Source organism: Macrobrachium nipponense, chromosome 45 (assembly GCF_015104395.2).
Source record: "Macrobrachium nipponense isolate FS-2020 chromosome 45, ASM1510439v2, whole genome shotgun sequence".
Classification (NCBI taxonomy): domain Eukaryota; kingdom Metazoa; phylum Arthropoda; class Malacostraca; order Decapoda; family Palaemonidae; genus Macrobrachium; species Macrobrachium nipponense.
The window spans coordinates 3,257,681-3,282,352 of NC_061105.1; the positions used below are offsets into that span (position 1 = coordinate 3,257,681).

At 39.7% G+C, this 24,672-nt stretch overlaps 2 protein-coding genes across 5 annotated transcripts in view; both read right to left on the reverse strand.

Annotated features, from left to right (window-relative positions):
• The window catches only part of LOC135214284 (transmembrane ascorbate-dependent reductase CYB561-like), a 46,999-nt gene extending 37,604 nt beyond the window's left edge, over positions 1-9,395 (reverse strand). The window contains exons 1-2 of one of the 4 annotated variants that reach the window (XM_064248405.1): positions 9,182-9,395; positions 527-764 (exon numbers count right to left, since the gene is read on the reverse strand). In XM_064248405.1, the coding sequence (XP_064104475.1) occupies positions 527-645 (119 nt within the window). In that variant the 5' untranslated portion in view covers positions 646-764; positions 9,182-9,395. Of the gene's footprint in view, positions 1-526; positions 765-7,195; positions 7,360-9,181 lie in introns of those variants that run through there. The other 3 variants (XM_064248406.1, XM_064248411.1, XM_064248410.1) reach the window with 3 other exon arrangements.
• Positions 9,396-9,964: 569 nt separating this feature from the next.
• On the reverse strand, positions 9,965-23,624 carry LOC135214283 (transcription initiation factor TFIID subunit 1-like). The gene is given in 3 exon segments (XM_064248404.1): positions 9,965-14,964; positions 14,967-18,192; positions 23,498-23,624. Coding segments are annotated over 2 exon segments (5,544 nt in total). The 5' UTR covers positions 17,935-18,192; positions 23,498-23,624; the 3' UTR covers positions 9,965-12,388.
• Between the last annotated feature and the right edge of the window lie 1,048 nt (positions 23,625-24,672).

Below are 24,672 nucleotides of genomic sequence, written 5' to 3' on the forward strand. Positions count from 1 at the left end.
GAACCTTTTTGGGAGTTTTCCGCGTAATTTAAGCAGTTTAATCTAACCACCAACGCCACATACCAGCACAATCTCTCTCTCTCTCTCTCTCTCTCTCTCTCTCTCTCTCTCTCTCTCTCTCTCTCACACACACACCACACACAATTCCTACGTCATCATAACAGACAACAGATTCGATAAAGCGTAATTTCAAAATGATGTTCGTTACCCAAACAATTTTACCCCCAAAAATCAATATTTAGACGTAATAAACTCACTAAATGACCAATTAATTCATGAACGGGTAATAAATAATCTTTAAATAACTGTTATTATAATAAAATTGAATATTATTAAACATCTTACGAAAGTTAGTTCAGCTTTAGGAAAAGTCAACTTATGGCTGTTGGTAGGATCAAGCAGGCTTTAGCACCTGCCTATATGCTTCCAGATAAATAATAATAAACAAACCCAGCAACCAAAATTCCCTACAGGGCTGGAACGGGACACACAAGCACAAACAAACACACACACAAACATTCCTTACTTGATCCTGCAGGAGTCGAACTCGACCACCTCATCCTCCGTCTCTCCATCGCTCAGGAGCGCCGTTCTCTGCGAGATAGGACCCTTCCTCATCACTGCTATGGCTTCTGATTGCATCATCTCAGTGCTGGCAACAACGAGCACGTCGCGAGGGGGAGCGGTGACATTAGAGAAAGGGCGTCTCTGTCTTTCTCTCTATCTTCCTCTCGGTTTTTCAGTCTATTTCTTCCTCAATGGCGCTGAAAATGCACCCCGCCAAAAGGGTGTTGTTTTGTGAAGAATTAGAATGTCTGGTATACTTACGGAACACTTTATAATTGCTGTGTCGTCTGTATACTTTACGATAAGCATGCAATACTTCACACACAACATTGAACAGAACAACTATTGGCTGACCTGCTTATTTTAAGCAGGGGGTTGGGGGAAACGGGGGGGGGGGGGTGGGGGGGGGGGGGGCTGTTAACGAAAGCTAGTGAATACATGCGGGTGGCACAATTATATATACTGGTTTCTGTGACAAAATGCGTGAGGAACTAATGGAAACGCAACACAAACCAAAAATACAAAATATTATGTTAGCAAATGGTGCTCATACACTGAAATGAACAGCAAGAATGTATTGCATTATGAGAAAATATATACAATAGGAACTCACCTTTCCTTGTGACATATACATTGTACAGAAGAAAAAACAAAAGAATAAAGATAAATAAATAAACACAGGACCTTTTTTGCAAGGAAAACGTCTGTTAACGTTCACTGAGTAATAAAAAAAAAAAAACTCATCAATGGAACATCAACCTTTTACAAATACTGCACCATTAGCATCAGTCTTGAATGCGCTTTTGAATTCTCTGGAATATAATAGACCCTTCAACTCCAAAACCTCTACCCAAAATATCTTCCCATAATACCAACCCACCTTGAAAAACACTACCACACATTTTGTCTTTCACCTATATGGGAACTGAAAAGTCTTACTAAACACTGGTGGTAAACAGTCCACATTATAAAGGAATATTCAAAAAGTACTATTCAACATTTCCTACCCTATATGAGATAAATTAAAATGGGTATCATTAACCAGCATTACTAGTAGGTGGTATGTTGTTACCCAACCCCTATAAATAGTTTGGTTTGCATCATAAATGTTCTAATGATTATTTAGCAACTGCACTTAGTCTGATTATAAGCTACAACACTATATAAAATTTCTTATAATTCATTAAATGTTCCTAAATAATTCTCACTGGCAAACTAAATTATATTAGTATTTACTGAGGGTGAAGCTCTTCAACCATCAAAATAAACAATTCAAAATTATTGAATTTTCCGAACTTAAAATGCCATGGAATTACATGACAATGGATTGTGACCCAAACTGTCTTTTTGTCCATAATCTACCCTAACAAAGTAAATTTCTCACTTATTTTAATTGCAATAAGAACTGTACACATGAAATAACTAACTGTGCCTAAGAATTCTGAAAAGGGAACAAGATTTTCTGGTAGAAGTCAACTACAGTATACCCTATAGGCTACCCTACAGTTGGCGTGATTGCCTCGCCTCTCCTCTCAGCAATTTCTGAAGAAGATCAAATTTTTTGGATAATTAACTAGTGCATTTCAAGGTCACTTTCACAGTGCCTAATTTTTTTCTATAAGCTGAGTGGCTCTTTATTAAGATGTTACCCCTTTCAAGATGCTTAGCCACTGATGTACTGTTGTTTCAGTCATTTTTTATAGAAAAGACAAGTCAGGCATATGTTGATACTATGCAAAAGATTTGTTATTCCTTCTATGGTTGAAAGTTGGTATTACACATACAAGTCTCTCACGTTCTAAATAGCAATTCTGCTCAAGGATATTTGCTATTATGGTTTTTTATTAACAAAATATTCTAAACTGCAACTGCAATTCAAACTGATGCCAGAAATGTACAAATGTAAGCCAGAACAGAGGAGGAAAGGTACACAGGTCTTATAGGTATGAAGTGATGTGCTAGTGAATTACATATCGTGTCAGCTGCTCTTGCTTGGATAGAGTGAGCTGTAGAGGCAGCGTATGCGTTTTTAAGCTGGTGGCTGTCCGTACTGTTGCCATGGGCAGTTTTGAGGCGTGGTGGGTATGTACATTCGTTTGTACGGATGTCACAGGTCTGACCGATCGAGGCAGAGGGAAAGACACATTCCTTTGTGATAGGAAGAAAGACGGTTGAGAGAACGCCAAGTGTCGGGAGAAAACCCCCATCTCAACGTATGGCACATATTTTAAATGACTTAGAAACAGTTGCCTTTGAAAAGAAAGAAGTGTGAAGTGTATCTCTTTACTTAATATTGTGTTATAAGAAATGTAACGAATATATCTTTATTACAGATGGGCTCTATACCATGATACTAGAGACGGGATTCCCTAACTTGACTAATACAATGTAACAATTGACATTTTGAGTCTGGGAGAGAAAAATGATGGGGCAGACTTGGGTTTTTATCACTATGACTTATTAATCATTCTGTTCCATTTTATGTTCATCTGCTTTGGGTAATAAATAATATATTTTTGTATTTATGTGAGCTTAATAGCATAGTGACATGCTTGCAGATAGAGGGCGCCTGCTGCCACAGGTAAGAATTGTTAATATGTGTAGTTTTGTCAAAAGGAGGGGCGGGGGTTAAGTGGTGGCGGCAGTGGTTTAACAAGCTTTTTATAAATTTTATAGGCTGTAGGTACACTAACAAAGAGACTGGTGACTAGTTAGACATATATTTTTTGGTAGGAAAAGGGGGTTATAATCATGTCACAGGCAACTCGGGGTTCTTTTTGCTGATTCAATGGTTTAGTGTGGTGTTGAAAGTGTTGGGTTACTTGGGTATCTCTCTGCATCTCAGTGTTAGCCGGTTAGTGATTCATGAAAAGCAGTGTTTTAAAACGTGAGGGGAAAAAGTTTAATTTTTGACATATTAGTGTTTTGCGAGTGTGGTGAATGGGCTACACATATTTGTGATGCGTATACAAATTCGGTTTCCAGTCATATGAAGATGTGAGTGAGTGCATTTTCAAGTTTTCTTTCTTCCTTTTTCCTTCTTTATTTATTTTTTTTTTTTATTTTTTTTTTTCACTTTTATTCATTTTTTTTGTTTGTGATGAATTTACTCGAAGGGGGTTTTTGTTTTGATGTCTCTCAAAATTTGACGGACATTGTAATAATTCATTAAAAGTTCTTCAATAATTCTCACTTGCAAACTAAATTATATTAGTATTTAATGAGGGTGAAGCTCTTCAACCATCAAAATAAAAAATTCAAAAGTTTTATTGAATTTTCCGAACTTAAAATGCCATGGAATTACATGACAATGGATTGTGACCCAAACTGTCTTTTTGTCCATAATCTACCCTAATAAAGTAAATTTCTCACTTATTTTAATTGCAGTAAGAACTGTACAAATTAAATAACTAACTGTGCTTAAGAATTCTGAAAAGGGAACAAGATTTTCCGGTAGAAGTCAACTACAGTATACCCTACAAGCTACCCTATAGTTGGCGTGATTGCCTCGCCTCTCCTCTTACCAATTTCTGAAGAAGTTAAAATTTTTTGGACTATTAACTAGACCATTTCAAGGTCACTTTCACAGTGTCTAATTTTTTTTCTACAAGCTGAGTGTCTCTTTATTAAGATGTTACCCCTTTCAAGATGCTTAGCCACTGATGTACTGTTGTTTCAGTCATTTTTTATAGAAAAGACAAGTCAGGCATATGTTGATACTATGCAAAAGATTTGTTATTCCTTCCATGGTTGAAAGTTGGTATTACACATACCATTCTCTCACGTTCTAAATAGCAATTCTGCTCAGGGATATTTGCTATTATGGTTTTTTATTAACAAAATATTCTAAACTGCAACTGCAATTCAAACTGATGCCAGAAATGTACAAATGTAAGCCAGAACAGAGGAGGAAAGGTACACAGGTCTTATAGGTATGAAGTGATGTGTCAGCTGCTCTTGCTTGGAGACAGAGTGAACTGTAGAGGCAGCCTTCTTGAATGAAAGAATCTGATGCGTATGAGTTTTTAAGCTGGTGGCTGTCCGTACTGTTGCCACAGGCGGTTTTGAGGCGTGGTGGGTATGTACATTCATTTGTATGGATGTCACAGGTCTGACCGATCGAGGCACTTGAGGGAAAGACACATTCCTTTGTGATAGGAAGAAAGACGGTTGAGAGAACGCCAAGTGTCGGGAGAAAACCCCCATCTCAACGTATGGCACATATTTTAAATGACTTAGAAACAGTTGCCTTTGAAAAGAAAGAAGTGTGAAGTGTATCTCTTTACTTAATATTGTGTTATAAGAAATGTAACGAATATATCTTTATTACAGATATGCTCTATACCATGATACTAGAGACGGGATTCCCTAACTTGACTAATACAATGTAACAATTGACATTTTGAGTCTGGGAGAGTGGAATAACTTAATAGTTTTCTTTGTGGGGCAGACTTGGGTTTTTATCACTATGACTTATTAATCATTCTGTTCCATTTTATGTTCATCTGCTTTGGGTAATAAATAGTATATTTTTGTATTTATGTGAGCTTAATAGCATAGTGACATGCTTGCAGATAGAGGGCGCCTGCTGCCACAGGTAAGAATTGTTAATATGTGTAGTTTTGTCAAAAGGGGGGGCGGGGGTTAAGTGGTGGCGGCAGTGGTTTAACAAGCTTTTTATAAATTTTATAGGCTGTAGGTACACTAACAAAGAGACTGGTGACTAGTTAGACATATATTTTTTGGTAGGAAAAGGGGTTATAATCATGTCACAGGCAACTCGGGGTTCTTTTTGCTGATTCAATGGTTTAGTGTGGTGTTGAAAGTGTTGGGTTACTTGGGTATCTCTCTGCATCTCAGTGTTAGCCGGTTAGTGATTCATGAAAAGCAGTGTTTTAAAACGTGAGGGGAAAAAGTTTAATTTTTGACATATTAGTGTTTTGCGAGTGTGGTGAATGGGCTACACATTTTTGTGATGCGTATACAAATTCGGTTTCCAGTCATATGAAGATGTGAGTGAGTGCATTTTCAAGTTTTCTTTCTTCCTTTTTCCTTCTTTATTTTTTTTTTCACTTTTATTCATTTTTTTTGTTTGTGATGAATTTACTCGAAGGGGGTTTTTGTTTTGATGTCTCTCAAAATTTGACGGACATTGTAATAATGTGAGCGAGGGTTTTTGGTTGTTGTGAGTAACGCCCTGAGAGAGAGAGAGAGAGAGAGAGAGAGAGAGAGAGAGAGAGAGAGAGAGAGAGAGAGAGAGAGAATCTGAGTGTCACTGGGTTGGATCGCTTAGTAAGCGTTTTGCACCTTTTTTTCCTTTTTCCATCCCCTCTCTATTTTTTTGTTGTTGTTTTTGTGGGATGATATACTGGGCACGGGGCGCGTTTGTTTTTTGTTATCCATTATTGGGGAAAATTTGTATTAATTTTTCTGGATTGGGTTTTGTGTGTATATAAATACATTGATGTTATTGAGATCGGGGAATCTTATAGAACATAAGAGCTTCCATAAAGAGAGAAAAATGGCGGATGCTAAGACTACCACAAACAGACAATGAATTGGCCGAGTTTCTAAGGTTTTCCCAAGACAGGTAATTTTACAGAAAAACTCTGTGGGGCAGAGTGTCAAGAACCAGCCCCTTTTGGAGATGAATGTAAAATCATAAACAAAAGACAGTCAAATTTTTCAAGGTGTTTCGGTCATTTTCTCAAATTATCTCACCTATGCTGCATTAGGTATATACTACATCATTTTCTGTATTGTTCAGTCAAAAACCTAATCAATAAAAAAATAGCTCCCTGCACTGCTCTATTATAATACCTATTGCTGGTATATCTAAATAAAATATAACGACACAGCATAACTCCGTATTTTGAGCCGAGCATTCTTGCAGCTAGCCTATACCTAGGCATACAGCTGTCCTAGGATAGTACTGACTTATGGTAAACACAGGCTAGGTTAGTCTGACTAGTAATAGGCAGTTGCGCAGCCTTATCCCAACCAAACGCTGACCGGGAGAGGTTCTACGAATATAAATAGACCTAGCCTTTTATATATAATGTCAGGTCCTGACTTACCCAGACCTTACGTACCTAACCTGACTTAATAAGGCACCGTCCTCTGACCTGGCCGGGGGGGGGGGGGGTAATAAGGTGGTAAGCTTTCCATTGGCGGGAATCAGGCCGCGTTAACTAAGGTTTAAAGTGGGGTATCCTGATAAAAAAAATATTAATATGGCACGACATTAAATACTTAACATCTAACCTAACCTAAACCAGGCCCTGGCCTACCTACCTAGTAATAGGATATCTATTAGCCTGAAATACCTAACTAGGTATAGGCTAAGGCTTACCACGGTTACCCTACCTAGGTAGTATATTCAAGAACTAGCCTTACCTTACCTCACCTAAATACCCACAGAGGAAGGCGGGGCATCATCTAAATCGTCTGGGTTTAGAGGCATAAAGATCGTCATATGGGTATAATCTGTTGACGCAAGAGGTCCCCCTTAGCTTTTATTGCATCATCGACAGCTGCGGCCTCTTTTAAACAAGTTCCTTGACATTTACGGGCTTAATTTGACTCTTTCGTTGATTTATTAAGATAAATAGGGTTTATCTCGTCTTACCTGATGCTGGGTTCCATGTGGGATCGTCTCCGTTATGCACAAAATACGAATTAATGCGTCACTGTCACACGACCTTTTAAGAACTTTCAATGTTTAGATTTTTCTTATTGTTGTTTTCGTTGACAAGGAAGGTTGCGTTCAAGAAGGTAATGATGATGATGGCGCGACGAAAACCGAAGCAATCGGCGCTGCGTTCGATTACGATACCCTCGGCTTCGTTCCGTTTCGTTCTTTTCATCTTTGATTTTTATGTTTTTCAAATAACTGGTTAGCACGCTTTTTGCTAAAAAAATGAGCCTAAAAATGATAAGATATTGATCATAAATCAACTATTAAAATTAATGAGGAGGATGCTCTTGAACGAAGCCGAGTAACGTTGTATTATCGGAGAGTGTTTGATAGATTTTCCCGACGATGAATAGGCTGAGTAAATCAGGTTTTCCCAAAGGAAGCTTAGAACGCATGTAATATATTGAACATTATTAACAAAAACAGTTCGTATGTCAACGGACAGTTCTCAGTTTAATCTATGACATCTTATTCGTAAGTTTGAAAACCGGCGATGACTTCCGTTGTATTCTGAAAGTCATCATCATCGACTGTTATCAACATGTGAAGCCCTGATGATAATTTATGACTTCAAAATAAAATTCCATCATAACTGTGTCATAAGGGAGTTCATTTAGGAAATAGTTAGCGTTCTAACCTTTGCTAAAAATAGGAACAACAATATTATCAGTCAGGATGGTTGATTTTAACAACACAAAATAAAACCACCATTGTCTGAACAAGTGTAGATAACGTTTCAAATTGAAACATACAACATACGACCGTATTTCTTTCTGACAGTCCTAGATATTCATGAGACAATGACACCTATGAAATCCAGTAAATAGTATATTAGTATACTACCTTCACAGTTATCTTTCCTCTCAGCAGTAGTATAAGAGTAGAAATTTAATATGTATTGATGTAAATAGTCAATATAATTATAGCAAACTATGTACAGTCCTTGATTGTAGGCCTACGTACCTCATAGTCTCCTCTGGTAACATGTCATCATTATAATCTAATGTCACGTGATGTTACTAAACTAATCTATTATCAGACCATTATCGATCTCAAATATATCTGTCAAGGCTGTGACTGACTCAGGAACGTTATACAGTTATGCCATTGATTTTCCTTGTTTCTCTCTCTTACCTACAGAAGCTTATTTTGTTCATGAAAATATATTTTTCAGCACAGTAGGCACCAGTCAGTGGCGGATTCAGGGGGTGGGAGCATCTAGTAACATGGCCCCCATGGATATCAATAAAACATTTTCATCCGAAAAATCATTATTGGTTGCAAAAATCTGCTTGGTTGATGATTATTTCAAAACTACTACTGTGTGTATACATGTATGCATACGTAAATATATTGATAAATACAGTATATATGAAACAAGCCTGCAAGGGTCATTGACTTGAAAGTCAAGCTTCCAAAGAAAGTGGCGTTAATTTCAAATTAGAGAAAATAAAAGGAAATAAATAAAGAAGGTATCAGTTATTATAATGTAAAAATAATAAAAATTAATAAATTGATAAAAATATAAATAAATTAGTATAATAGAAGGTGAATTATGTGAATTATTTTAGAGTAATAACGCATTGCACAGTTGCTTGAATTTTGAGGTTCTAACTGCATTACACAAATTGATTTTGAATGAATTTTAAAAGTATATTTAACTAACCACTTCACCATCACTTAAATATACGTAGCACCAGTTGAAATAAAAGAAAACACTTTGATCAGCATTAATTCTTCAAAGAGCCAGTGTCAAAATCTTGTTGCGTTAGAAATCACAATTCTAAACAAAACCCCATTTGGTAGAAAAATCAGGCAAAAGCAGTATTGATAATAACTCTGGCAAAGTTAATCCTCACAGCAAATAAAAACCACAGAAGGAACAGAGTTCTGTCCCATGGGAAAAACCTGGCTTACGTTTTTGTTTGTATGGTGTTTTTACGTTGCATGGAACCAGCGGGTATTCAGCAACGGGACCAACGGCTTTACGTGACTTCCGAACCACGTCGAGAGTGAACTTCTATCACCAGAAATACACATCTCTCACTCCTCAATGGAATGGCCGAGAATCGAACCCGCGACCACTGAGGTGGGACGCTAATACCATACCAACCACGCCGCTGAGGCGCTTGAAAAAAAAGAAGGGAATATACTAAGTAAAAAAAAAAAAAACTAATAAAAGACAAAAAAGTGGCACAATATTAACTCCACAAAGGCAAAGAGAGAGAGAAAGGCAGACTGCAACACTGAAGTTTTGGAGTTGTACAATGGAAAGAAGGCAGATATGGAGTGCTCAGATAATGATACCGCCATTCATAGGCAAAAGCGATCTAATCAGATAAAACTTGTTGATGCAAATGGGATTGTTCTGTACAGAATAAGAGGTAAAAACAAAAAATCAATTGCATTTAGTATGCCTCTGCACCAAGGAGGTGCATATGCTACCAATAGACTATCAGACACAACAGTTTACAAGAGATAGCTGCTAATAGGACTGCATCCTTTACCATTACTAATGAGAAAATCTGTATTGTCCAGACACTGGTCAACCCCAAAGAAAACTGCTTTTATAAAAGAAGAGTTGTACTCTACATTAAAGTATCATTATTTTAAAATTTAACTCAAGCTAGAGGATGGCTAAATTATTCATGGTGAAAATATTCAATAAGTGATACAACTGGTGAAAAAATAAACAATGCATTACAGTATGTAAATATATTTTCATTATAAAATATGACAATTGTAGGTAGTGTACACAGAAATCTCAGCATGATGCATGCAATTTGTCAAAACATAAACTCAAAGGGTTTCCCCCTTAACCTAAAATATGCATAAAAAAAATAAAGTTTTGTATGATCTGTCACTAAAGCCTTAATATTCAGCATGAGTGTGACAATCCTACCGATGAATCTCAAGTTCAAAGTGGCAATTAGATGACTGTGAAGATTCCTTGGCTAAGGGGGAGTTCTCTTTCTACCAGACAACAACCACTTCTTTGACAATGTACTTAGGTACCTAGGCACAAGAGATATGTCCCACAAAGAAACTTGTCAAATATAGTTTGCATCTCCAGCAGTCTGCAATTGCAAATTAAGCAAAGGGTCTATGTCTATTTCTTTATTTCTTTAAATCTTCAGCTGAAAACCCTTATGGACAGAGTCAACAGATTTCATAAACACAAGATGGCCCCAAAGGGAAATCAGCCTGGAAAGAAAGAAACATGTTATGGGCAAATGTGATAAAGATGTGGGAACAGAAAATAAAACCAATACACCTGAAACAAATATGACATCACAAGGAAGGTTTTGATCTGAAGAGCTTTCCCTAGCTGGGCGCTTCCTGTCACCTAATTTCCATTCTGGTCTCACCTGAGATTCTGGGGTTTAATTTACCTGCCTAATACCAAAATTAAGGCTTTAGTTTATAAGGACAATGATTTGTGATTTGAACAAATGTAGACTACCAAAATCTGATAAAAAAAAAAAAAAAAAAAACTTTTTTATAATTTACAGCAGCATTAAATGAAAGTGAAAGTTGGCTCAGTTGTCAAGTTTTGTTGCTAATATGACTGTACTATATTACAGATCTTTTATTCATAAGAAAACTGTCACAGAAGATAACTCGCCATAAAAATATTTACAAGATTAAAATCTTTGCTCACACATAAGACCGTTCAGTAAAAGCTCACGAGTTACACTTCTTCACTTTCAATTTAACATCCAGTTGGGTTTATAAAGTTACCAAATTCAAGAACACCAGACACGTTTGTTGGATGCAGTGAAGCTTAAACTCCAACACATGTTGTACGCTGTTGTTTTGGGACTGCCAAGAGCATTGTACATACTTTATAAAGCAATGGCATTGCAATTTAAAAAAAGGCCTAAAGTGTGGAAGTGCCTAAAAAAGGTGAAAAGAAAAGTACCCATCATGTTCAACTACATTTTCTTCACCTCGGAGAGTATGGGTGGTATAGATATCCAGAAGGTAGGAGAAGGTTTTGCAGAGAATCTTAAGGTATAAATTTTATGACGTGCAATGACCAGGCCATTCAAGTTATGCCAAAGACAACAACTCAGCAACAGCAAGGTTGTTGTGACATACTGAGCACAGGAAGAGAATAAAACTTAAAGAACCCGCAACTGTCAAAGAAAAAGAATAAAACATACTTTTATTTGCAACTGACTTTGACAACCAGGGCCACAGCCATGTGCCTTCTTCCCAAAGACCATTGCTATTCTTCTGAACCACTCTGCCACAACGCACTTCCCACCCAAAAAGGATGCTCAACCACCATCTTCAGTCATAATGAGAAACAAAAATAACAAGAACATAAGGTTTATTATAACAAGATTAAAAAATAACTGGTCCTGAAAACTCTTGGACTTCATTTTGAGTAAACTTGTACATCCCACGACAAGGTTTTCATTTGAATATTGCACTTTTTAGTATATTCTGTGTTACATGTACCCAGCATACACTGTTACTCTCTCAAGCATAATAAATATACATTAAACGTATGTGAATTCTGAATTGTTGCAATGAAATACTTGCGTAATTATTTTGTAACAGCAAACTTTACAAGAAATAAATTACTATTACGTAACAGTGCACAAGTATCACTGGCACTATCTTTCTCTCTCTTCTTCTCTAAAATATGTACATACACAAAAATATTCAATGGATGTGATATATGTATCGTTACCAGATACTGTCTGATAACTATGTACTAAATGCTTTGGTACACACATATAAAAACAAATGAATAGCATACCCAAATTAATTATCATCAAAATTGCACACAAAAGGTTTCCTTACAAAAACTGGGGCTTTCTGAGAGTACAATACCACTCCCTGAATCAGTCCAACTTGTGAGTTTTTACTAAAGTTTCTTATATGTCTGCATAAAACTGTCACCCTAAATTAAATCAGCAACTGTAACATGTATATAAAATGGAAATAATTATAAAACTGAGCTCCACTGCAATGGTCCATCTCCATACATGAAAATCTACTAATGCACCAGCAGTTATAAAACTCAGCTATCAAAAACATAAGCTATTTTAATAGAATCTACAATGTTCTTGATACTTTCGGTGAGAAATAATAATAAAGCTACTGTGTTCCTTAAAACCAGAGCGCATCTCCGTCATCCTCTTCCTCTGGCTGTGGATGATTCTGGACAAGCTGCTGGCCTCCCTGACCACCCTCCTCGTCAGAGTCGGACACCGCAAGATCGTTGTTGATGGTGGCATCGTCGTGTGGCTCAGAGGGCATCATGCCTCCCAAGAACTCCACAGAAGGATCATAACTGGCATCCACTTCCATACTGCCACCATCTGCCAGTGCCCCTGGATTCTCCTCTCCTTCCATGCCTTCTTCCCCTTGGTAATAGGAATACTGTGCTGCTAATTGAACCATAGCCTCAGCAGCTCCTTGTGTTTCGTCTGGCCCTTGTTGCTGCTGCATGTAATGGCCATCCTCCAGCTCCAGACCATCAGCTTCCATGCCCTCCCCTGGAATTTCGACTCCTCTTCCTCCAAAGTGATCCTCTTCATCTTCACTGAATTGCAGATCCTCTTCAAGCACAGTTCTGTGTGCTTCTTCCATTCTCCTTCGTTTGGAAGATCCCATCAGTTCCTGCTCTTCGCCATCGCCGTCCACTACGTTGACGTGCTCCTCGTCCTCATCTCCAGAGTAAGTCAGAATGTTGTCGGGAGATCCAAGATTGTGGTCTGGGAGGTCCTGCTCGGGTTCTGCGTAAGTGTAGTTGGTATCATCGTCGGGACCCAGTGAAGTTCCGAGAGAGTCGGTCTCTGCCTGTTCCAAAGCACGTTCTTGAGCCAGAGTAATCTTCTTTTCTAGAGCATCCAGGTGTGACTCGTATTCTGCGAGGCTTTCTCTGCACACTTGTATCAGAATTTCAGCCTTTTGGGTGAAGGCCGAGTCCTGTCCGTTATACCGAACGCTATTTGTCAGGATGAGTTCCATGTCGTGCAAGAACTCAGCACGACTATGGTATTTGTGATTCTTTACTTTTTTAGCGATGGTGGACAGGTCCATTGGATGCTGAATAACCTCATAGTAGTCCTTGACATTCTTCTTATTGACAGGTTTCATGAAAGGCCATGACTCCTGCATGGAGAATAACTTTTGGTTTACGATGTTGTCAAGAATGTAATCAAAGGCAACTTGATCATCGTCATCTAAGAGAGGGTTAATAGCCTTTTCCAATCTCATAAGCTTTTCCTCTTTCTCTGCAAAACGATCAATACAGAGCTCCAACATCTTCTGTGCTGTGACTGTCAATGTGCTCTTTGATCCATTGTAAAGTTTGGAATTCTCCACGATAAGTGAAATGTCTCCCAAAAACTCTTCTCGGCTCTGATATTTCTTCTGCCGGAGATTGTCACGGATAGTGGAGAGATCCATAGGATGATTGACAATGTTGTAATAATCTGGAACTTGTTTGATATTAACTGGAAACAGAAATGGCTGTGCATCTGACATTTCTCTCATCTCATTAAGCATCTCCTCAAAAATAGTTGACAGGGTAATGACAGGATCAATCCTACGCCGATTCACCGACCGTTCTTTTCGCTTCAGGTAATCGCAGTGAACGACAGTTCCTGCTCTGCGTCTCTTTGCATTGCGAACTTGATCTTTAGGGACTTTGAGGACAAGTGATCGTCTCTTGATTTCTTCTGCATGTTTGATGACTTTGGAAGACAACTTAATTTTAGTGCCATCAACATTAATAAGTTCTTCTGATTCCTCAATACCATCCTTCTCCATTTCTTCCTCCTGTTCTTCTGTGATGGCTACACTGACTGGCTGAGAAGCCGCAGTGTTTCCAGCATACATTGGGCATGCCTTGTTGGTACGCATGTGACCCACTTGACCACAGGCCCCACACTTCAGTTTCAAATCTGGCTTCAATTTTGGTTTCTTCTGCTTTGGTGGTGTGGTGATGCCCTTCAGCTGCCTCTCTTGATTCCTTTTGATTCTTCTCAACTGCTCCTGAAGTCGACGACGTTCTCTTTTCATCTCTTCCTTTTGAGTTTCGTCTAACTGGCCAGCGAAGCTCTTTATAAATGCTTCGTCTTTAGATGTTCTTATTTTGACGTAAGTGTCGATGACAGCCGTTTTGCGGACAAATTCCGTTCTCGTGTACTCTTTGCCGTCGCCCGTCTTGAAGGTTCGAGTGATCCTCAACAGACGACCGGGAGTCCCAAAGCCAAACTGGGAATTTTCATCCTCCTCTTTCTTGGTTCCCTTCTTTCTGTCACCATCCTTATCATCTTCCCCCATTATCATTTTCTGAAGTTCCTTTCTCTCCTGTTCTTCTTTCTCAAGAGTCATTTGGGTGGTTGTTTTCTTATTGGCAAGGATATTTTCAATGTACTTTCCTTTCTCTTCCATATCTGAGTCATTGTCCTCTTCTTCTGATGAACCTTCATCAGTGGACAGAACTTCTTCTGATGCCAACACACGATTCTGAAGGTCAAATATGCGTTGACACTCTTCCTTGTACCTTTCCTGATGCTCCGCAATTGAAAACCTGTTACCCCTGGAGAATTTATTCATCCCTTCTTCACCAGCTTTGGCCTTCTCAGTGGACAACGTTCGCACCACATCAATGACTTCCCAGCGAGTCAGCTTCTTGATCTCGTCCTCTGGCACTCCATACTGTCTCAAGAGATTTTGGCATTGTTGAGAGAAAGACGCCGAAGATCAGCATCTGTACCGGTGACTGTTCTCTTGGGTTGTTGTTCCTGTTCTTCCTTATTCTGCGTTGGTTTATTTGGAATACGAATATAAGAAAAGCCCTCACCACACCCAGTTGGATCTGCAGGACCAGTTAACTGAAGAAGACACTTGCCTCTGACGGCCTGAATGTAGGCCCTAGTTGTGTGCCAGGGAGCCACTTTGATTTCGTCGTCTAACTTTTGCGTGTCGTCTTCATTCTCGTCTTCGAGGGCAGAAAGGAATTTGTCACCATAACCGGCATCTTTCAAGCGCTGTTCTGCTGCACACATGCTGAAAAATGCACAGCACTGTTCTGGAGAAACCATTGCTCTGATTTCTTCCTCTGTGGGTAAACGGAATTCAGGTTTTATCACCCACCAGTTACTGTCAACACCCGTGCGTTTGAAATCGGCACAAGGTTTGAGTCGCTTTCTGATAGAACTCTCCGAGTGGGCTGGAAATGCTCGCTTTATTTCATCCATCTTGATTCTTCGTGGCGTATCTTTGCTTTTCCAAAAGAGACGATAGATAAACACCTGCAAAAAGTCTCGTACAAAATTATTGGCTCTTTTCGAATTTGGTCCGGGGACTTCATACAGAGGGCACTCTTGACCGACAGTGAAGAGGCCATCAAGCTCTCGAATGGAGTAGGTATTCCTCGTCCTAATGATCAGGAAATCTGATGGGGGTATCCTGTGCTCATACATGGAAGCTCTGTAAAGATTATTTTCTAGAGTCTGGATACTTTGGCCTGGATGCATGTGGCCTAAGAAGGGTGAAGTGTGGGCATAGGCAGTCTCACCAAATCTAAATTCTGGGGGACCTTTGTCATTTCCAGCTCTCCTCTTGTAATAATTCTTAATTCGCGTTGCCATACCAACTTGTGATAAAAGTGGGGGATATTCCTCACAGTATTCCAGTAGTATAATGTCTCCATCCTTGCCTGTGAGATCTTCCGGAGTTCTCATGAAAAAGACGTCACCACCACCAGATGCTAAACGCTCATTTTCCCTCTGCTTGGCCTTCTTCTTAATTTCCTTGGTCAGTGAAAAGACAGCATGAGGTCCTTGAGTAGACAGGGTTCCGTGCGAATACCTCTTAAGGGGTGGGCGATGGAAAAGACGGAGTTTCTTTTCTCCCATGTACGTTGGAACAAATGGCGGTTGCAGTTCTACAACTGGAGTAGAATGCTGGAGAAGACCTCCCCCCATAGTCATCTTGATGGTCTGCTCAGACGACTTAGGTTGATAAGCTTCATCGTTGGAAATGTTGAAGGGATCCTTGTCGGGGGACTTGGGGGGAGGCGGGGGCGACTCCTCCTCTATTGTTGTGATGACACCGGCCTTGCCCAACAAAATCTTGGATTTCTTGACATGAGGATGAGGAATCTTGACCTTCACTGGAGTATCAGTGCCTTGTGAGAGGGTTGCCGGGTCTACGTCCTCGGGGATGCCGAGAATAATATTTTCGTCATTGGGGTCGAGCGTCAAAACCGTCGGCTCTGGAACAGAGTCCATGCTCTCTGGGTCCCATATAATGTTATCTTCCCATAACCCGTACACAAGTTCCTCATTCTCCACTGGAAATATAGAATACCAGGTATCATCCACTGGTGCTTGACTCTTGCTCTTGCTGGTTTTAGTGGAGGCAAATGAAGTGGCAACTTTAGTGGGTTGACTGAAAGCTTGCGCAGTCCTGTTGTAGCTACTAGGAACCCATCCAGCTGCCATGTTCTTCCGTTTCTGATTCAGTTTGTGCTTGATGTCATCGCCATTCCATATGATATCATCCTCCCAGTTGTATTGGGTCACCATGTGGAAGGAATCATCAGGAAAGTCTTCATCTCCTCCTTCACTCGTGCAGATCTTAATTGGGTTTTCTTCTTTCACAATGTCGGAGCCGTCTTCATTCTTCTCCACTGCTCCATTCTCGTCTTTCAATCTAATCTTGAAGCCATAATCAAAATTACATCCCGCTGCTGGCACGTCAAGCATGTCATACCAAAGCTGGGCCGGGCCATACCTCCAGTCAGCCTCGTGAGGCTTATTGGGGTCGTGTTCGTTCGCCTTATCGCCCTCTCCTTTCTGGTTCCCACTATCCTGATCCTGCTCCTGAGTCTGGGAGAATCGGACGCTGTCGTCGGCCACACACATTTCAGGAGATGGTTCGAGTCCAACTTTAAGTTCGCAAACTTTCGTAAAGTCGGTTACCGACACCTCTTCATTACAATATCCATCGTCACCGCTATTATTTTCTGAAGAGGTAGAGAGAAGCCTTTTCTTCCTCTTGCGCTTCACACCCTTCCAGATCTTGGGCAGGTTAGATATTTTACCGGGACCAAACAACCGTGCAAATCTCAAGACGGAATCTGCCCGAAAATCAGGGAAAATTTCCCTGACATCAATGTTCATATACTTGGAGGGCAGCATAGCAGCCAGAGGAGTGGTCAGTTTTTTACGATCTGCCAGAGATAAGCCTGCTGTTCCTCCTTCAGAGCATCGAGGAAGAGGAGGAGGCGGCATTAATTCCGAGTCTGACTTGTTGACTCCACTTTCTTCTTCGTCAGCATCGTAATCTATGCCGTCATCGCTTGGGTGAGCTAATGTATCATCTTCGGCTGCCTCGTTGATGTCGGAGTAATCTACGGCCGAGGGACTCTTTTCCCCAATCTCTTCTTGCTCTTCCTCGTGGTCTTCATCTTCCTCGTCGTCGTCGTCTTCGCCATCGTCCGTCACTTGGCGAAGTAATGATCCCAAACCCAGTCGAGAGAGGGAGGCCAACTGACGTTTGCATTCTCCGTCAAAGAAGTCTCCTTCCAGCTGTCCGTGAGCATCAATATTGCCAAACAGAAAGCTGGTTAAGGACAGGGTCTGACTTGGGGCATCAGCCCTCTCAATGCTATCATCATCCTCACTTTCACTCATGTCTGTATAATTACAAATACAACTTTCTTTGAAGTTCCAATACCTTTCAATTAATCTACCATTATGTTCCTACAATATAAATTATACATACTGTACTAAAACAGAATGCTAATTGGAGTAAAATGCTGTGGTGTGTCTTGATGGAGTAAATGAAGCAACATGCTTGAGAGAAATTATCTTCTACACTCTTCCTCTCCACACCTTGGTAATTCTTCAATTTTTTATGTCCACACAAAGATCTGTCCCTCTTGACTGGACCTGGAAGATAAACGTCAGTGGCATTAGTTCAGTGAAAAAGTGACTGAACAAAACTGTATCAACAAATTTAGATATGGATGTTGCACAAGAACAGGTTTGCAAAATTACCTTGCTTGGTCTATACTATCTTCCTTTTTCACTAGCATTCTCTATATGGACATGACATAAAAAAAAACTTCTCACTAGTAAGAAATTAAATTCTGTATATCTGGTACAGCTAATTTACAAGCACTTGTTCACTTTGATTCAAATTTTACAAAACAACAAAGAGTGTAGGGTAATTATCAGACCATCAAAACCTAATCTATTATATGATTATGTTTAACAACATTCTTGAATAGCATAACAGCTATGTACTTGCTGATTGAGTAAAGACATATTTCTGGACCCTAGTACATGTATGAAAAAATACCAAATGTCAAAGATACTTTGTATTTTTCCTATACTGTATATACAAACCAGCTCTTTTCCTTGTGCGTTAAATGGGATTTGTATATCTAAGAAAAATGCAAGCTATCTTCAAACTTGGTGGTATCAAAGGGGAAGTACTCCCTCCTGATGACACCATCAAACACTTTTGCTTTTCTCAACTTCTTTCCAGACCTTCTCCACTCCAAGGGGGACAAACTCGTAGTCTTTGCAGGGATGACCAGGATTGCAGGTCCTACCCCTACTGAAGGAAAAATAGCAGTGGGATGCAACACATTCACTCACATCCTTCACACCTCTGTTGTTCACTCTTTTTGGGTAAATCCATACTTCAGCAAAAGAAAATCACCCTCCATACAGAAGGCAGTGAAAATAATAAGCAATGGTTTGCATTCTCACATGAAATGAAGAAACAAGCTCTGGGAATGTGACAAAGGGATACTAGTATAGCCTATATGTCTTCTATCTTTGCATGACCAGGAATATGCATGGTGCAATGCTAAAGGTTAGACCCTTTTCTATTTAAAAGTTAGGTTATATTAAGAAGGGTGCCCAGTGGAGGTACACTGTAACCCTGTAAATGTCCATACTACATTTTCATGCTTTTAAATTATATGGTGATTTTTACTATTGATGCAAATGAACATAACAATTTTTTAAAGTATACATTGTATTTTTCCTAACTATACAAACCTGAGGGACAAGGAGAATTACTTTCTCTTTTTTTCTCAATGTAAAAGACGAAGGGTTTGCATATCGTGTAGGAACAATTCTACTTTATTACCACAACCACTCCCATAAGCACTGTGTTCAGTACCAGCCCCTTGGGAATGAATGTTGAAGCTTAACCAAAAGAGACAGTAAGTGTTTTGGTAACATTAAATATGCAACAGATTTTAGTATTATTTTTGCACAAGACATATTATAGAAACTTCATAGCAGAGCATATAAAACAGCGAAAAATGTAGATTTTTTTTTTATCAAGTAGAGTTCCATTATCTTTCTTAATAAAGCCTTATATATTGTAATTTTAGGGACCAAAATTAGGAAAGAAGGATTTTTGGATAGGGGAAAACACAAATCTATGACATGACCATATTCTAATCCCCTCACGACTAATGGATTTGGGGGATTTTAAGCCCTACATCTGTATTCTTAAGGCAGGGAAAGAATGCAGAACAGGGGGGGGGGGGGGGGGGTCAAACTCCAGAAATTTAAGAATACAGATCTGCAGGTATGAGTTTGTGTTTGGACATGTGGTCTGGCCTAGGCTGCACCTTAACTGCACTAAGCATTTCCAAAAGTAGACCTACCTTGACCTAACCTTACCTAGGATGTAGTGTCCTGGCTTGGCAGGGGCAGTGAAGGAACCCCAAAGTAACAGTGGACATTAAAACAAAGCATACCGTTGAATGGAAAATTTTTGCTTGAACACGCAGCCTGGCCTAGTCTAACATTAAGGGTAATGAACCAAAATCATAATGTCTAACATTTAAGAGTAATGAGCCAAAATCATAACTGTTTATCATGCGATCTTATCAAAAACAGAAAAGAAAGGGCTTATTTTATTCAGAATCACTGAGCCATGTCATGCTGTGACTTCCTCTTGGCAACCATGCAACTACACGCTGGCTGGTAATAAAGGCTTTTTGTCAGCCTTGAAATCTTCTACAGGGAAAATTACATGAAAAACACTAGGGCTAATAGAAACATAGACTAGCCCCAACCTTTACATCTACGAAGGGTACTTTCCAACGCTTCAATGTCGAGGAGTGGTACAGAAGTTAAATAATACAATTTTCCCCACCCAATGATGACCTATCAGGTTTAGAATACAGCCACCTTTGGCAAAGCTAGGCCATGGCATCCAAGGCTTGGTTCGTTGATAAACGAAGGTAAGCCTGGTAAGGGTAAATGACCGAACGGCAACATAGCAACCACCAACCCCGGAATGTGGCCACCCTCCCAAGAAAGTACTCGAATTCACTGCCATGAGCATCAGTCAAGAGTTGTGGCCCATACCAGCAGCACACCGAGACCACTATGTTCCTCTTGAAGTAGTGTTTTCTCCTAAATTACATAATAATGGCATAATTCAAGCGCTTTTTCAGGAAGTGGACGTGTTCTGAGAGAGGTGGCTGCTATGTCGCTGCTCGGTCATTTACCCTACTACAATTTTCCCCACCCAATGATATCAGTTTCCAGGTTGAATACAGAGTAAGGGGTTTAAGGGTGGGGGTGGAGTCACATTTGGCCAGGCTAGGCATAGCGTCCAAGGCTACGTTCGTTGAACGATGAAGGTAAGTCCGGTTAGGTCATGTCCTCTCTGGGGTAGCCCTAGGTATAGGGTAGTTTGCAGAACGAATGAATACCAGGAGGTTAGTTTATATCTGCAGAACATTCCTGTCGTTCTACACTCTCCTAACACCGGCCCCCGCCCTCTATGAAATGCCCACTGCAGAAACGCCCACTACCTACAGCCCTGACCCCACACTCTGCACCCGCAATAATTTCACACCGAGGTCACTCATACATGTTGGATATGTGGGGGTGGGGAGGGGGGGGAAGGAACCAAATGAGGAAAATGATAAGTCTGTAGCCATAACGATATAGCTATATTAGAAATGAGAGCACCTACAGATACGCGGGCAGAAGAAAACCAAAACCAATATGGCGGCGATACCAAAACAACAACAAACAAAGTAGGGAGCGACTACATATCCGCAGACGATCGACTTTTGTGTGCTGTCAGTAAGGCCGTGGGAGAACGGCGCTTCGCGCCTTACACAGCAATTCTGTGTCAAATGGGATAACGTATTATCTCACACCTTCGGCTCCCTAAACAGGCTTCGGCAAGGGGGCATTCTCTCTCCATACCTGTTTAATAAGTACACAGATGCCTTGAATGTCAAATTGAACTCACTCCTAACTGGATGCACTGTCAATGAAACAACTATAAACAACCTCTGTTATGCCGACGATATGGTTTTGATTTCCCCATCAGTGCAAGGTCTACAACGACTCATCGACACTTGCCGCCAATATGCAGAGGAATTTGATATAATCTACAACGAAACCAAGACCCAGTGCATGTCGCTGCTCCCGAGATCGCTTAAGCAGATTGCAGAACCACAAATTTTCCTCGGAAACCATCGGCTGGAATTTGTGCACGAATTTCTGTATTTGGGTCACATTATCACCGACGACCTAAAAGATACGGCAGACATTGAACAGAGGTGTCGTAAACTATATGCAGCTGGCAACATGATCGCAAGGAGGTTTGCCTTCTGTCACCGAGACGTGAAACTGCTGCTCTTCCGCTCGTACTGCTACAGTATCTATGGGTGTTCCCTCTGGACGAACTATACCCGAGAGACCATGAGACGCATCACTGTTGTGCACAATGACATTCTGAGACGCCTCACAAACACTCCCCGCTACCACTCCGTCACACGATGTTCATAGAAAGCCACCTGGACAATTTAAAAATCATTGTTAGGCAAAATGTCCAGTCTGGTAACCCAAGTGAGAAACAGCAGCAACTCGCTCATACAAAGCACCCTAAGGAGTGGAGCAAGATGATCTAAATTGTGGGAAAGATGGGAAAATGAGGCCTTTGTCCCCTAAAGGACTTAAATCTCTGTATTGGCAAGATGTCATCTGCAGTTTTTGCCATTATTACATTTATTGCTGATATTTTGATTTTTCTTTATTACTGTGATTACTATCAAGTTAAAGTTTTTTTTTTTTTAATATTCAATTTTTGTATTTAGCCCTCGGGACCTGACTACTGTAACCACCTAAGGTCTCTAGTTGAAATTTAAGTTATATAATTTGTGCACAAACTGTTATTACTCTCAATGCATATTTTTTTTTCTCACCAATATTATTACTGTTATTACCAGTATTATGATTACTAAATTTTATGCTACCTCAGCTACTTTGTGGATAAGTGCCGATCATTCATTTTCTTTTTCTTTTTTATCATGTCTCATGTATCTAGATTGTGTATGTTACTGTCTGTATTTTGTATATTCAATATGTGTTACTGTCTGCATTTTGTATATTCAATGTATATGGCCCTGAGCTGAAATAAAGCATATTATTATTATTATATTATTGTCCGCATATTTAAAGATTCTTGGCAAGCACGGCATGTTCTGGCAAGAGGTAATGTTGCGCTGCACGCGCTAGCCACAGTGGTTACAGTAAGGCCGTGGCAGAACTACGGGAGCTCCGACCGCCGTGTCAGCCTTCACATCAAGTAGCCCGGGAAACTGGCCCGGGAATCCCCCCCTCGGGGATTAATTGCAGTCGTCCGAGTAAATATTACTTAAAATTCTTGTTCAGTAGGTAAAATTGCATAGAAAAACCGCAACTGCCATAGTCTAAGCCACCACGGAGTACTACCCTAGATCTACCCAAGGAACGTAACCACGGATACGACATCCACTAGGGATTGGGCCGTCCAATGTAGCTATTATGCCATGTTTAGTACTGGACCTTGGGGGTTAATTACAGTCGCCCGAATAAATAGGCTATTACTTAAAATTCTTGTTCAGTAAGTAGGTATACCTACTACCTAGGTAGTAGGAGCTAAAACTGCACAGAAAAACCGCAGCTGCCATAGTCTAGGCCGCTGCGCATAAGTACCCTAGATCTACCATGGCAAATTTATAATTCCCGCATAAAATACCTAGGGCATAAACAGGACGAAGGAAAAATGACTACCCTAAGGTACGCCTTAGGCTATACTACGCTATACCTAGCCTAACGCTGGCGTCGCCGCTAAATAATTCCAATAAGTAAACTACGTCTATAGATTCTATAAGACCTCTACGCATACCTGCAACTTCCGGTTGTCAATATAGATCACCTTATGTGCGTAAATGGTCGTAATTTGTCAAAGGAAGATCAGAGGCTCTTTCGTTTATAGCTGTAACCTTATGACACCGACGTCAGTGGCGTTACTGTTTACATTTCACTGTTGTCTGTCGATCAGCCATAGATATCGAAGAAGACATAGATAGAGGTGACGCAAGTTTTCACCTGACGCCATATTTGATTCATGGGGGTGTCTCTATATAACGTAGAATGAGGATATGGTGTCAAATATATATATCATACCCTAACATCACTTTCTAGTTTGTGTTTACATTTCTGATTTTCATTGATTTGATTGTGATGTTGCCACTTTTAGATAGGCTAGTCTAGTAGTCCTCTTTTGGCATCTGACGTCATGTTTGGTTTGTTTATATGGTGTTTTTACGTTGCATGGAACCAGTGGTTATTTTTTTTTTCATAGCATAGATTGAGAATTTGATGTTAGATCGATATCCTACAATGCCAGCACTTCCTTCTCACTTTATAATTTTTTTAAAATTCTAGTTTACTTATATAGAGCTACTTCTTTACCTGGGTTTGTTAGTCTTTACATTCAATGTTTAGGATGCTGACCAGGCAAGTCTTTTTCTTTCACGTATATGATCTGTTTTTTCAACATTTTTTCTCAACTAATTCAATTTTTGCTTTATTTTTTTTTTTCATTTAAATTTGTATCTAGTTTCCAGCTTATTTAGGCTAGCCTTAATCACTGTTACAGCTTTATGTATTTCCTGCTAACTCTTCCATCATTGTTTAACTTCTATATGATTCCTTATTTCCTCGTTATATTTCCATTTAAAGATTTCGTTTTGCATACTGGTTTACCTATAGTACATTAATTTCGTACTTCACAACTATATGATACACTGTCTCCCATCAGTCTTCATAAGATTTCCTTGTGTGGTGTCATGTTACCTCTTCCACTGGCATTTCTCCTATCTGCTGCTAAAATCAACGGCATTTTTCTTCTTTGTTCTAGTTTTAATTTCAACACGACATACAGCCATTTACCCATTTACCTTTGACTGTTAACCTCCCAAAAATGGTGTACTCTATGATTGCTCCAGAATTGGTTTAAGGATTTCCCCTCCATTTTATTTCTATTTTCTTTATTTGTGTAATATTTTGTCTTATGCTTAAGTCCTAGCTATGATGCACCTTTTTTTT